The sequence below is a fragment of the Aulostomus chinensis genome, chromosome 2 (genome assembly GCF_037954235.1).
Source record: "Aulostomus chinensis isolate RoL2024-O1b breed Wild chromosome 2, RoL_Achi_v1.0, whole genome shotgun sequence".
NCBI lineage: Eukaryota > Metazoa > Chordata > Actinopteri > Syngnathiformes > Aulostomidae > Aulostomus > Aulostomus chinensis.
The window spans coordinates 25329560-25345263 of NC_141321.1; the positions used below are offsets into that span (position 1 = coordinate 25329560).

Below are 15704 nucleotides of genomic sequence, written 5' to 3' on the forward strand. Positions count from 1 at the left end.
AAAACATGTCTATGGTGATCTGATTCAACTTCTACCAAAAGTTAAATTGAATAAAGCAATATGAAGACGCATTTTAACTCCTTGCTTGTTCTACTTCTGTCTTTATTTTTTTTCTCAGCTTTACATGAACTGCAAGGAGAGGTGGAATCTTACTTTGTCACAGTCGACTCCACCAGTTCAAGACAACATTTCTTCTTTCACCCTGAGATTGTCTCCACAGTGATAAGTGACCTTTGGCCCAGTTCCACTTATTTGGTGTCACTACAGGTGTCTAACGGAGCACATAATACAACTAAATCAAGCGTTATTGTCACAACAGCAGATGGAGGTATGTGTATATATTTAGAATTATCTTAGTAGAAAAGGAGGTTTGGCAATTGATAAGTTTATCCTCTGTTAAGTGTTCACGTGAGCGTCGTTTGTGGCGATAACTGTGTAAATTCGATACATCTAGTGGAAGTGTCTTTGTGCATTTCCCCGTGTCACTGTGCTTCACAGGAGATGTTAAATACATCATGTAGTGAGGCATGAAATCAATACATAGTGTGCATGTGAGGCAGATTTAAGGTGTAGTAAAATACTTGTTGGCAACACACACACACACAAACTGTACACACACACACACTGTATACACAGCTAAACACACACAAATTGTGTTTTCCCTGTCTGACAAGACAGCAAACATGGCTGTTCCCATGTGTTAGGGCTTTTATTTACCTTGACTATTTTATTAATCTGAACTTGAAAAAGTGAAATAATTTATGGAAAATTTCTGCCAAAATATCCACTGCCATCATTGCAATACAATTCATTAATACGGCTTTTTAAGCTGTCTCTGAATAGTGGATTAATATTTGTCAAGAAAGAAAAAAAATCCACATTAGAATTGAGTTTTATGTGGACGATGATTAAAACCCCTTAGTAGTCCTGCTACTTCTTTTCCAGCTTTACTGTCAATATCGCAGGTTTTCATCACAAATTCACTTGTCTTCCTAATCCCTCTACTGTCCGTGATCACATGTCAGCGTCGGTTTACGCTGTTGTTTCCATTCTCTATTGTCTTCTCAGTTCTTCCCTCTGACCATCAGTTCTATCTCTTTCACAATATAATCATATGTCAGAGCCCTTTCTTTTTCTCACTAATCTGAGCAGTATAATAAAAAGTGCATTAAAAACATTAGAAAATCATTAGGTGCTAAAGGCAAAGCATGGCTCGTTTAACTGAGAGGGCTCTGGAGGTAATTTCATTACTTTACAGCCATAAGAGTGCACGCACACACACACACACACACACACACACACAAATATATTTTACCTAATGCAGCTCAACCCTACCAACCATCTTAACATGGTCTGCAATCTATAGGGCAATGCTAACATCAGGACTACTTGGTGTGTGTCTGTGTCTGTGTGATTGAAAGAGGCTCTGTGTGCAGTATTGCATTGATAATGTCATCCTGCAGTAAATGAAATGTAGAGCAGTAGGTTGGGTTTAGGTGAGTGCATTTGCAGCAAATGAATTGGGTTAACTCCTCTTAGCTGAGTGCATTTTTATTTCGTCTGAGAGTTTAAATTTGTATGATTTCTGCTTTCTACGTCACAACTTTGAACAATGGACACCTGCCTCTCGTTCTCACTTGTCCAGTCACGATTATAAGCCAACTGTGTTATAAACTGTCATCATGAGGAAATCCCTAAACAGTTTAATTGTCTTTTGACTTGTTTAGTAACTCTACCAAAAAGGTGATTGCCAGTTTTGTTTTATCAGTTTGGCTGTCGTTAGCACAACAACTCAAAAAAGCTGTTACTTGAGTTTGAGGATATTTTGCAGGATAATAGAACTCAGGTCGAGGAACAATGGTTTAGATTTTAGAGCTGCTCTTGATGTGATGATTCCTAGGTAGGCGTATGTGCTCCAAGTGCCTGCTCGTTGTCCTGTGTCTCACATATTATCTTTTACTCTCCCTCTGTTTGTTATACTTTCCCCTGTCATTCATTGTCATCATTATTCACTCCCTCACTTTTCCACTTTCTTTAATAAACTCCCACATTACATCTATCCCCATGGAACACTCTCAGAGAGTGGGGCAGTTTGTTTATGTTGACTTTTGGTTTAATCATAAAGTTGGACTGCAATTGTGTTGACAGCGAGTTTCATGGAGGAAAGAAACAAAGCAATGGACAGGAAGAGCGACAATATGACAAAGCAATACAGTTGAAAAAAAGAAAATGTGGAAGTGTTCTACCAATTCAATATTATTAGCCATGAAATAGAGAGGCGGTCAGCTGATCATATTCTAATTATTCTAAGTGAAAACGCACTCAGCTAAGAGAATTTAACCCAATTCATTGGTTGCCAGTGCACTTATCTAAACCCCGCACGCTGCTCTACATTTCATTTACTGCTAGATGGCATTATCAATGCAATGCTACACACAGACACACAGGTGGTCCCACTCCCTCTCCCTCCCTCACTAACACAGGGTCGACCTCTCTGTAGCAGACACAGAGTCTCGCTGTCCTACTGTACGAATAAAAGCATGCCTACGAATCTATCAGTCTCTCACCAATACAAATACATCTACACATCTCAATGGTTGATGAAGCTCAGTTTCATTTGATATCTGATGCATTTGGTAGGTTTTCTCCTCGCATTGTAAACTTCTGATACCAAACGAAGAAAGAAGCTTTTATTCAGAAAATGTCTGCGCAGGTTGATTTTAGGAAGTGTCACCTTTCATTTCTAATGTATTTAAAGACTTGCTTCTGTAAGCCTAGCCTGTATGATCAGTAATGCATCGCTGTTTTGGGAAATTTTAGTGGTGTGGACTTTGTGTAAAATATTTTACAAGCAGTGATCAAAAGAATATGGTTTGAGGATATCTTTGTCCTGCTGTTAGTGCAGCAATTGTGGCATTATATAGCTTCTTTTAATATGTTTAGCTGGGAACACTGGTTTCATGCTGCAGTTCATTACATATATTTGATCATGATTATGTTTCACTTCTTCTAGCTGTGCATGATCCTATTGTTTGATTCAATTGTGGGTCACTCTCTTGTTCCATCCGCAGAGCCAGCAGGGATGTCCGCTCCAGAAGTGATTGCAGTTAACAGCAGCGTGGTGCGTGTGCTTTGGTCCCCTCCTCTACGACCCAACGGAGCCATTACTGGTTACCACATTTATGTTGACGACCATCTTGCCGGCAGTGTAGACAACAGCTCAGGCTCCTACCTCCTGGGGAATCTTCTGCCTTTTACTGTTTACAGTGTACAGGTACACACAGATATAAAAGCAGACTTCTGCATCCAAACGTATCCACCAAAAACATGCACACTCTGTTAAACCGTTTTTGTATGTTTGCATTTCAGGTGGAGGTGTGTACTGTTTATGCATGTGTGAAGAGTAATATCACTCAGATGACCACTGTGGAGGACCTGCCTGCTGACCTGGTCACGCCGCACGCACAAGTACTCAGTCCTAGGTAATATGGAGGGTTAATAATAATATTTGTATTTTCATGACAGTTTTAATCATGAATTTTTAGATTTTAATTCATATTTTTATTCACTTAAATTTCCGATTTGATACAATTCGCAGAATGAATTTCAAAAGTCACAACATCTCTCAGTCAATGAATTCCTGTAAATTTAATCCGAGATAAGTAGGTCACAGAATAGTCCTGCAACAGATGACCGCACCATGACTTACCATGCTCAGAATTCAGAGAAGAGAGCAGTGAGAGGATGCACAGGCTCACTGGGCCATGCTGCTAGTCCCATCACATGTCAAAGCCTAAGGCCACCGGCATAGGAAATATATAGAGATATAAATATTTGTATTCAACGCTGTCAGTTGTACAAAAGATTATAACCTCATGATTAAAAGTTTAGATTTTTTTATAGTGCTGTAAATTTTGAACCATGCCTTGACTATTCAATGAGAAGTAGAAAACAAATGTATGTTTTTAGCGTTCAAGGATGCATCAGATGACTCTGGCTATATAATGTATGCACTTTGTCTGTAAGGTGCTTTTTCACAGCTTGCATAATTGATTAAATAGGAGCATAAATGGAGAATGAATTTCCCTCTGTTTAATGTAAAGTTGTTTAAAGCTGTACTGTACCATATTTGACCTGAGCTGCAGAAAACTGCCAAACTGTTGGGTCAAGTTCTTGTCCTGTTACTGCACAGGTCTTTTAAGTATGTTCTACAGACAAAAGAGTGCAAAGATATGAGGGGAGGAAGATGTACACAAGCTGGTGCTGTGACTTAAGTCTGTCATGCATTAACCATGCATGAATGAATGTGTGTTTGGTGTGAGGAGGCGTGTGTCGAGTTTTCAAGGAATTAGAAGGAGAACGTCATATTACCCTGTTGATCTCTAGAGTCCTTCTACTCACCAGTCTCTCCTCCCGCTTTGTCTTTCTTTCTTTCTTTCTTTTTTTCTTTCTTTCTTTCTTTCTTTCTTTCTTTCTTTCTTTCTTTCTTTCTCTCTCTCTCTCTCTCTCTCTCAGGGTCTTAAGGTTGGACTGGTCCCATCCAGGCAGACCAAGTGGGATCATGCTAGGCTATGAGGTCCTAAGACACACATTGAGGTCATGTGTTGGTGGACCAGCAGGGGTCAGATCCTCTGTTGGGGGGGAGTCGGGGGATGCAGGTGTCGCACAGCTCAGATGTTCCTACCTGCAGTGTCCTGCCACTCATAGCGTGTGTGGGACATCATGCTTCCATCCTGACGAACAGGTGATTATGTTTGTTTGTTTGTTTTTTTTCTGGCACATTTACCCTGGCTACCAAAAATGGCAGAAAACAATAACCATATTTAAAAACACACAATGTAGTCCCTTTCTTTGTTTTTTTTTATTTTATGATTTAGGAAAAAAGTGTGTGTGTGTATATATGTATATATGTGTATATATATATATATATATATATATATATATATATATATATATATATATATATATATATATATATATATATATATATATATATATATATTTTGGCACAGACATACTTTTTGTTCATTTGTGTGTGTGTGTGTGTGTGTGTGTGTGCGTGTGTGTGTGTTTAGGTTTGCTGTGCTGGACTATTGTACAGTAAGAAGCCACATCATCACTGCTGTGAGAGAAGTTATCTGAGTCTCAATGGTACCTCCAACCCCGTCTGCTGCCGTGGCAAACTGCTCCCACCCCTCCCAGACCATCAGTGCTGTGGAGGGTATTACGTCCATGTAAAAACCAGTGAGTTTCACTTTGCCTCAAATATTAACACTTGAATAAGATGAGTTCTGTTCTACCTGACTTGACATGGCTCCATGTTGCTCAAGTATTCCCTTCATCTGTCCTTGTCTGTGTAGATGAATACTGCTGTCCTGACCACTCACAGGGCAGAGTCTCCGTGGGCCTGGGTGACAGCTGCTGTGGGGGCGTTCCTTTCTCCGCTAAAGGCAGGCAGCTCTGCTGTAGTGGGAGACTCTATGATGCCTATGGGGTCCAATGCTGTGGAGGCCGGGTTGTAGATAGTAAACTGATGTGCTGTGGTGATGCTGAAAAAGGGGAAGTGCATACGTTCACTCCAGGTGAGAAAAGAACACTTAAGTACTTTAAAAGGGAGAAAGAGGGAAATAAGAATATCTCCAATCAAAAAAGTTGAAACCTTTCAGGGTGAAGTTTAGTAGGCTCCTGTACCTTTTTAATGTGAGGGAATCCCTTATGATAGTCTCAACCAAAAGGCCCCTTGTTCTGGAAAACCATAAAGTAAATCTGTTAATGTATACAAAAAATGAATTTGGCATGTCTGGTGAGAAAATGACTGAAAAGAATGAAGCATAGAGTTTTGAGGTAGACACATGGTGCAGGAACGTGGGGTCGTTTCCCTTTCTTCCTCTCCTGCAGCGTCCCAAAGCACCCGGATACCATGGCACAGATGGGACTGTGTGTGTGTTTGTGTATGTATGTCAGTGTATGTGTGTGTCATTAGACATCTTTGTCATGGCAGATGATGATGAAATGCACTCGGGATGGCACCGTTGAGGGCACTGCCAAGCACACAGCAGGACAAATACACACTCATTCTCTCTCCTTCATTCAAACATGGACACACACACCTTCACCCATAGACATATTACAGGCACCCACACAAACACACACAGAGCCAACAGGGTGCCCTCGGCAGGATATGTTTAGTGTTTAGTGCCAGAGACAGACACGTGGACTCTATTCATCACAGATAAACAATGGCCCCATATGGGCAGGCCTATAGTCCTCCATTCGTCTATCCGCAAGCATACATGCATTCACTCACACATACACAAGATCAACCCTCATAAAGTCTATGTATGATGGCAAAAAAGTCACTTGATAGTAAGAAAAGCTTGGCAACTCCTTATATTTTCATGACGTTATCATGTTGAGTCCCTTTTTCTTTAGAAAGTGGTTTTGTCGTCAAATACTGAAAAGGTCCGGCGCTGCTGGAGGTCACTAACTTGTTTTGGGTCATCATTTCCCTTTTCCTCTGTCCTCTTCCACATGGTCACATGGTCACCTCACTGCCTCTTTGTATCTTTTTCTTGTATTTAGTGATTCTTTTACTTTGTCTTCTTTCCTTACCATTGTCCAACTTCGTCCCCCACCCCCTCTGCTCCTTCCTCCAACACCACCTTTTCTTCCTTGTCCTCATCCTCCCCTTTCCCCTCCCTACCTTTATGTTCACCCTTCCCATCCACTCATCAGTCATTAGCGTTAGCTTCCCCATTGAGAACATATGGTATGATGGATCGGAGGGCTAGCGGCGCTAGCAAGGCTAAGGGCCATTTGCCGGGTGCACTGCAGTGTGGGGGAGCCCTGGGGCTAGCTATGCAACCTCGACCCCACGCGTCTGTTTCAAGACACTCACAAACACAACATGCTCACAGCAGCACCTATTATAGGATAGTCTGCTTAACCTTGGCATCAGTCACTCCATTGCACCATGTCCAGGGTTTTCTATCTTTAATGATACAAAAAGAAAGAAAAAAGATGACTACATATCATGTGCATCCCAAAGAATGTAAAGAAAAGAAAAATGAGAGGAAATCTGGACACAGTAATATAACGTACATGGTAAGTAAAAAAAAAAATCAAGGAGAATAGAAAAAGAGAGCCCGGAAAAGAGAGATGAAAGAAGAAAAATTGTAAAATGTGCAAATAGATAAAACTGTAAAAAAAATAAAGGCAAAGGAGAAAAAAGTCAGTGAGAGAAAAAAAAAACAGGAGTGAACAGAAGAGTGGGGAAGAACTAGATGAAGCAGATTAAAGGAGGAGTGAAGGGTATCCCATTGTGCCCAGCTGATAGACTAGGTTAGGCTGATGTGATTATGGGGTCCCTGAAGTGCGATCTATCACACATTACCGTCCACACTGTCAACAACCATACACACACACGGCAGGGGAACAGCAATGCCAGGAGACAGCCGTCTGGCAACAGATACACCAGCTTGCGTGCACATGTGCACACACACGTTATGCTCACACATATCCACACACAAACACCACATTGATTCTCAACCCCAGACTTGAGAAAGACAAGAAAAACGTGCATGTGTAGAAACATTGAGATGCATGGACCAAGAGGGTGCAACACAGCTACACAAGCACTCGAGTGCTCTTCGCTGGATCAGGGTCACAACCATCAACTCACCAGTTTGCCCCCCTTAGACAACAAGAAACACAAAGCTGAGTCAGCTTTCTTTTAAAATTATTTTGTACAACTGCAGCAAAGCAAATCATTCAGATTCCCACTGTATATTGTGAAGTTTGTTCCAGTCCATTCCACCACCCACTTTTCCTCTAGAGCACATTTAACAGCTCAAGCTGACCAGAGTGATGCACAGAAATGTCATGCATATTTGAGATTGCTTGAAGATGTCTTGATAGAGGATAGAATGTCTGTGATAGAGGTTAGCCCTTGGTGCTGCATCTCGAGGAGCACATTTGTTTTGTTGATCAAGTTTTTCCACTCTTTTACCCAAGAATGGAGACTGGTCTCGTAATTAAGTGATGCCTGGAAGAGAAAAAAAAAAAGTGATGCCTTAAATGCATCTAACAGACCAGATGGATTTCATTTATAATCTGTTCTGCTACCTCCACCAACAACATAATAGAAAACACTTAATTTGCCCTTTAACCACACAACTGAGACTCTTTAAGTATTTTTTTTTTGTCAATCGTAAATGCTTTTTCAAACTTTCCAGGTGACAGGAATATAATAATCATATGCCTAACTTCTACTCTGTCCAGTCTGTCTGGGATATTAATGAGATGGTTTACAATTCTCTCCTCATCATCACCATGTCATACACAACATAAAGTCTCTACTTTCAAAATCTGCCAGCTTGCTAAACGGAAAGATTTAATTTCACTTTCAACTTGATCAAATACAGTTGATTTTTGCAATACTGCATTTGCAGCGTCGCTTCCTGTGTTGTAGATTCAAGACCATCTTCTAAACTCCTCACTTGATGTCTGAGTTTGTATGTAAGATGTTTAGCTGAAACATAAGTGTGTGTTTTTAAGGAAGGTGTGTGGTGCCTATGGCCTCCCATTGCTCCCAGACTCTCCCTAAGTCCCCTGTCTCACTGTGCGTACTCCACTCATCATTTTCCCTTCACACTTATACTTTATAGTTTGCGGTTCTTTAACTCTTCCATCTGCCCTTCAACCCCACCTTCGCCATGTCTTACTGTGTGTGCTACAATAAATGGCCTCCGCAGCTCACTTTTTCTTAAAGTGAGTGAATCTTCAAAATGTGTGCATTTCTTTAACTCCTTCTCTGACTCCCTCCCTCTGTCCCAGCCCAGCAGGCCCCGTCCAAACGTTCAAGGACAAATCTGAATATCCCTTTTCACCGTTTAAGTGTTAAAAGCCTGGCGGTGCCGGGGTGTTATCTTAACGCGCCTTGCCGTGCCATCATCAGAGCGCGTGATGAAAATGGCTGTGATGATGCTAAAAGAAAAAAAAGAGGAGGGGGAGAAAAAGTAATAATCAAATATGTTTTTCAAGGGCACAGTGACCATTTGCTGGAGGGAAATTATCCCAGTAGTTAAGCTAGCTCAGTCTGAGCCTAGTGGAGTTGTGAGAGTGGATGCGTTTGTGTGTGCAAGTGTGGAGGCTTATAAGGATCTTCAACTTGGTGCATGCATGCTTCACTTTCAGCTGCTGCATGTACTGTATGTCTGAATGTGTCTCCATTTGGTTCTTTATGTCACAGACAAACACGCTTTGCATGTCCTTTCATTGTCTCTGCCAGAAGATACTCATCAGTTTTTGAGTGTGTATGTCTGTGTGTGTGTGTGTGTGTGTGTGTGTGTGTGTGTGAGCGCGCGGGCACGTACACATATATCATTGCCAAAAGCCCTTCATCAATGAGGGATTGCAAATGGCCAACACTAGTGCATTCCAAACAGCAGCGTCTGGCTGCTTTAGAAGATAGAGCACTCTCTGAACACAGGAAGACATTTCTCTCTCTGTTAATGTACTTATGATGATGGCTTTTCTATTAGGTTTTCCTTAATGACTGGCAAGAATAAAACTAGAGGCTGTCAGGACCACAGGACTGAGGTGTCACAGAAGAAGAAGCAGCTTTATTGTCATTGTACAGGAATACAACAAAATTTCGTTTGGCAGCATCTCTCTTTTTTAAGAAGCTACGTGGCACATTTATTAAAATGTGTTTCAAAAGACGAAGAAAAGTAGTAAAAAAAAAAAACAGGTGTGTGCACGCGCATGTACATTTGTGTATGTTTGTCTTCTTCTTTGTGTCATTCATGATGTTTATAGTGTTCCGCACATTAAGATTTTAATTAGCAGCCCGAGATAGCATGTGGCCGGTTCTGTTCTATGAGTCTATGTATGTGTCATCGAGGCTAAATGAAGTCCTGGAGACACTGGAGCAGGAAAATTACCAGACAGATTTTGAGCACTTTGGAAGGTTGCAAGATACATTCAGCTGTTTAGGTGTTAGGGGCTATAACCACCCAAGATTGTTCCTGAGGCCAGGGCATCTTTTTAATTGCATTTTTACACTTTGTGCCACAAATGAAGAGCAATAAGCCATTATACTTGTTTAGATGTTTCCTCATGAAGCCACTCCGCCTCCCCTCCCTGTGTGGTTCAACCTTTATTTCATCCAGAGCAAAGGCCAGAGGAAGTGCTCCCTGTGCTGACATTTTCTCTTCAACTGACACCAAAGTTTCTCAGCAGAAAAAACTGTGCTCTCATAAATCACGCCTGGTGTTTAGAGGTGTAACGGTACATAAAAAGCAGGGTGTTGCATTTATCTTGGCCTCTAAGTCGAGGTTTCGGTTTGTTTTTGGCACAGAAATTAAACCTGAAATTTATTATTTTTTCCTATTTTTACCAAATCTTGGTTCCCTTTATGTTACTGAACTCAATACCGTACATCAGGATTTTATCATCCGGAGACAAGAAGAAGATGAGAAACTTTTAAAACACGACTGTCTAGATCCAGACTGAGACGGGCAAGAGAGCTATCAAAGTACCTGCACAGTCTCATCACTTGCTTCCATTTACATTTCATTACGCTTGACCTGAACACCGCAGAGACCTTTTTGAGTGACTCCGCTGTTGGACTGCAGTTGAGCTTCCTCTCTCTCCCAAGGCATTGTTATCAAGGCTTGTGTTTGTGCTGGTCACTAGGGAGTAAAGTTGAAATGTGCATCAGTTCTACATGTATACATACAAGCTGCATGTGAATGTGGATGTGGATGTCCATCTATTAATGGATTTTAGAATTGTGCATATAATGGAAAGTTGAAAAAAGAAAAAGTAATATATTCGCGACCAGTGTGTCCCTAGTGATACTTTAGATGTGAATGTCTAGGTAGGTGTGTGTGTGTGTGTGTGTGTGTGTGTGTGTGTGTGTGTGTGTGTGTGTGTGTGTGTGTGTGTGTGTGCCATTTTCTTTGTGCAAAAAAAAAAGTGTTTTTTGCTTTGGACTTTGTGCCAAACCCCTTGTAATATATTCAGGTATTTAAAAGTGTTTGGTTTGTTCAAAGTTATGGAGGGGTTTTGGTCTCCTAGAGAGCTCGGATAACCCTAATCCACAACACACATTTTTATCAGTAGTTCATTGGCAGGGCTAAATATTGACTTATCATTAAGTGGAATGACTGAAACCCTAATAATAATTCACTTTGTCTAAGCACCTTGTGTTGATGCGGCGCTCCTGACGCTATTAATGAATGTATGCAAATCCAACGTAAATCTGAAGATTAGGGCTGAAGCATTCTGCGATGCAAGAGAGAAAACAAGAGGTGTGTGTGTGTGTGTTTGTGTGTGTGTGTGTGTGTGTGTGTGTGATAAATTGTTGTCAACACATACACAAGCACATGCACAAATACAGGCAATACACACAGCTTACAGAGAGGAAGAGAAACTATGAGTTGCATGTTTTAAACCATTAACACAAATGTACAAGCAAATCTCACACACCCATACACAGATAACGCCTACAAAGACGGGGATTAGATTTCTGCTGAATGAGTGATAAAGCAATGGGGAAGTTAAGCAGTAGAATCGTAAACAGACGATGCAGACCTATGAACTGTGTAGATTCAGTGGAAGGGAAGCGGTAAAAGAAGCATGTTGCAAGCAAGAGACGGTGTTAGAGATGAGATAAGAGGACACGAGAGGAATGCTTGATCCATGTGGTTAAAAGAGAAATATTGAAAGAGATTGGAGGATGAAAAGTTCATTAAAGAGTGAGAAATGTAGGAGGTGAGAGCGGGAAGAACATGAATGAACTGTTCAAATTAAAAGACATGGAGAAGGGGGGGAAGAAAGAAAGCAGCAAAGAAAGATTGATCAAAAAAGAATAGATGGAGAAGAAGAGAGGAAGAAACGGGCAGGGAACAACTGGTGCACTTCACATAAAAGTGATAATATGATTGTGATAATGCAAGACAGATTCAAGAGCTGTGTCCCAATTCAGGGATGCATCAGGTTGTATTGAAGACTGCATGCATACGGTAGCAAAGCAGTTCATTCCTCAAAGGACTGAGAATCTACTAATGCGGTCAAGAAATGCGTCCTTTATTACTTGGAGAATACTCATTCGGAGAACCCAGTGGATCCTTTTTGTCCCAACCTGTGGCAAACATTGCAGCCTTGATTGGAAACAGCAGGTGAGGAATTCACTAAATATGGGAAATGGTTTTCAACTCACTCAAATGACATCAGAATAAAAATATATATATATATATTTGACCTAAAGCCTGAAATTTTAAGTGAAAATTAAGTGACAGTTTAGTTATTAGAAGATTCCTTAAATCTGCATCATTGGAATTGGTTAATTGAAAGAGAAATAATCAGTCTTCATTGAATCATTTCCTGCTTGAGCAGAACTTGAGAATGTCTTTCAATAAAGACAAAGCTTGAACACAACACAGTCCCAATTTATGTATGTACTACACAAATTTTCAAAATGTAAAACATGCTAAGATGGGGAATACTGTATGTGGTACTCCTTACTACTTCTAGATAGGAGAGGGAGGGGGCAGCTGGCCAGCTTGTGCGACTCAGCGACAGGAACGTGTACATGATCAGCGATTCATGAAGCAGCATCTTCTCACTGTGAGTGAAGACGGTTTGTCTCCGCCACTCGTTTGGAAAAATTAAGTGTATTACTGACATAGAGTGGGCAGGCTTCACTTCTTTTCTGATGTTGGTGATTTACTATTTACTGGTAAAAGGTGCCATCATTTGGGTTGGGTTTAGTTTTAAATTGGGTGTAAAATTCAAGAGGGTCCGTGTTTGATTCATCTATTTATGTGGTGCGAGCGGCCACTTCCTGCACTTCACTCACATCTCAGAGGCTGAAATTGACTGAGTGCATCATTTCAGAGTGCATCTGAATGTGATCACCCTGATATTTTCACTTTTGAAGAAATTGTTTGTAACAGACACAATCCTCTGTAGACTGGACTATGGACTGTGACACACCCAAGTTTTTTTTTCAAACAAAAGCCATGTTGAACAATATGCAGAAATAGAACAGGCAGAGAATAAACAGAGGAGAAGCAAATGAGTGAAAACGAGTCGCTGAGGGCCCGGTGTCCGGATGAAAGGGAGGAGTAGAGGTGAGGATGCTGAGGACGAAGGATGAGTGGAGAAAAGCTATTTTGGAAAAGTGTTGAGCTGTTTATTTGCTCGTCATTGAAGCTGAAGTAAGGCGCTGAGGGAATTGGCCACCAAGCCTCCATTCTGCAACAGCTGCCGCTGCTAAGTGAGTTACTAGCCGTCAGACTGCCTTTATGTCACACAATCACACACACATACACATGCATTTTCCTGTCACATGGTGCTTGTGATGGATGCTTTGAGGATTTAATGTTCTGCAACAGCAAAAGAGAAAATATGTGCACAATCTTCTGTCTTCGCATTTAAGTGAAAAAAAATGCTTAAATTAACAGCAGTTTAACTGGCATTTCATGTGCACAACGAGTGAGCACTGATTAAGTTGTTAAACTACAAGTTGTTTATCACTCCACAACTAGCTGCAGCCCCATTAAAGGAGGAGGCCATGATACAAAGCAATGACTTAGTGTTTAATGTCTGCTGTCAAATAAAATGGGCAGCACAGCTGGGGGTAGATAGTGCCACAGATCAGCATGTCATCAACTGTTAGGGTAAATTTGCTAAATACCTCATGAAAGTAAGATTATTGTAACGTAAGCTAAACAATCACAAAAGACCAAGGCTTCCTACCTTTTTTCTGCGTCTGGTTTAAAATGAGAAGATTTTACTGTTCAACTCATTAAAATACAGTTTTTCCATCAACACAGATAGAATATTATAACCGTGTCATGCCGTGCCGTGTTCATTTCTAATTCCACTGCATCCTCGCATCCAGCAGGGGGTCACATGCTGACTGTGGACAATATCAAGCCCTAATCCACTGCGAGGCCAAATCGTGGCAATCCACCCTCAACTAAGCTGGGTCAACGTCACAGTAACCAGATTAGTTCAACTTGGGTAATTATAAGACAGTGGTTTTTATCTGTTTTGTGTCTCTTTCAAGGAAGCCCTAAGTCCATGGCTGAAACTTTGTCTAACGTCCAGGAACATCAGTGATTTATTTGTCTCTTTTTTTTTTTTTTTTTGAATGTCAGCATTGTATAAACCATAGCAGTGTTCAGGGTCTACTGCTTATGCAAATCCCAAATGTTCATGCAGTTGCTTCACAGGAGAGGTTTACTAAGATTAAACGACTGAAAAGCTTTTTCCAAGCTCAGTTGTCTTAAAGTAACCAATTAACAAGGTAGACATGGAAGGTTGAGAAAACTAGGAGGAACATTTTTAATATAAGGAGACATTTAAATAATCTTGTTTCAGTCCTGAATTATGGTTTCTTTAGACCTTTGCTTGGCAATTATTACTTACTGAGGGTCAGATTGTTTGGCATTGTGGAGTGATTATATAGTTAAGCTGAGAACAGACAATGAAATTTGATAGAGGAATAAATAAGGATTGATTAGACAGAAATAAAAGGTGGAATAGAACAACATTAATGGTTTAAATTAAACACTAATTCACTTAAAGTTTTGCATCAGCTTGCGAAGCTATTTCAGATTAATATAATGAATCAATATTACCATTATTGTAGATCCAGTAACTCAGCATCACCAATTTTTGTTGTTGCATAAAAAGTGGCAAGTGTAACCCAGCATCGGTCCTCTTGATTTCCATGTTCACTGAAGGGTTGTATGCATTTGCCCTGTACTTTGACAAATATCTCTGAATAAGACAACAAAATTGTCATTTGTCACTTATTCATTGTGATGAAACTTACTGGAATTGCATTGGAATCAGCCTGAAATTTGATAGTCGGCTGCAAAACATTTACAGGAAAATGGAGTGATAGCATATATTTTAAATGTCACCTTGCTGCTGAAGGTGAAGTGGTGGCAGATAGGCATCACATATCACTGTCAGAGATGGCAGCTCACAGAACAACGCACTTCCTCTCACCCTGCACTCCTCCAACAGCACAGGCTGAATACAGGAGAGGAAAAGGAGAAGAAAGGAAAGGAGCATTAGAGTAGCTTAATTCTGCTACTTCACAGAGGAGGAAAACATGCATTTAAGAGAGAAATAAGACAGTTGAGTCCAGTATTGACATTGTTGTAGTGTGGAGAGACAAAACTCAGGCATCAGGAGGAGAAAGAGGGGAAGAGACAATGGTACCAACTGGATGTTGATGACAAGACGTGATGCTTGCAGCCTGGCAGGCATAGTTCTTGTGTACATTCTATGTTCTGGCGGGACTAGAGACACTGGGTCTTATTCATGAAATGTTCTTGCACATCTTCATCTGAGTCGATGCTGAAGATGCAACAGGCATCAATATATAGTATAGTTCTTGCTCGTTTCTCATGTGTTCTGGCTGTTTGGGATTTTAACTCTGAGGTTCCATGCAGTGTGGAGGAATTTTTTATTTTTTTTTGTAGGGAACATTTCATGTGACATGCTTCAGTCAAAGGTTCTTCACCATGATTTTTATTTAAAAAAAAAATGATAGTGTTTCAAAATGATCCAGCTCACCTCCCTCCCTCAACCACGTCTGAAGTCCAGTTGCGCTGGTAAAAGTTCCAGCAGGAGACCCCTGATTTTCCATTCCTGGGCCACATTAGTTAGCTCTGACT

General features: G+C 40.7%; 1 protein-coding gene across 1 annotated transcript in view; it reads left to right on the forward strand.

The window, feature by feature from the left end:
* Positions 1-15704, forward strand: part of ush2a (Usher syndrome 2A (autosomal recessive, mild)) — a 195230-nt gene that overhangs the window by 123796 nt on the left and 55730 nt on the right. The window contains exons 58-63 of the mRNA XM_086187178.1: positions 119-328; positions 3072-3274; positions 3370-3482; positions 4516-4744; positions 5076-5244; positions 5361-5582. Of these exons, the coding sequence (XP_086043304.1) occupies positions 119-328; positions 3072-3274; positions 3370-3482; positions 4516-4744; positions 5076-5244; positions 5361-5582 (1146 nt within the window). The remainder of the gene's footprint in view (positions 1-118; positions 329-3071; positions 3275-3369; positions 3483-4515; positions 4745-5075; positions 5245-5360; positions 5583-15704) is intronic.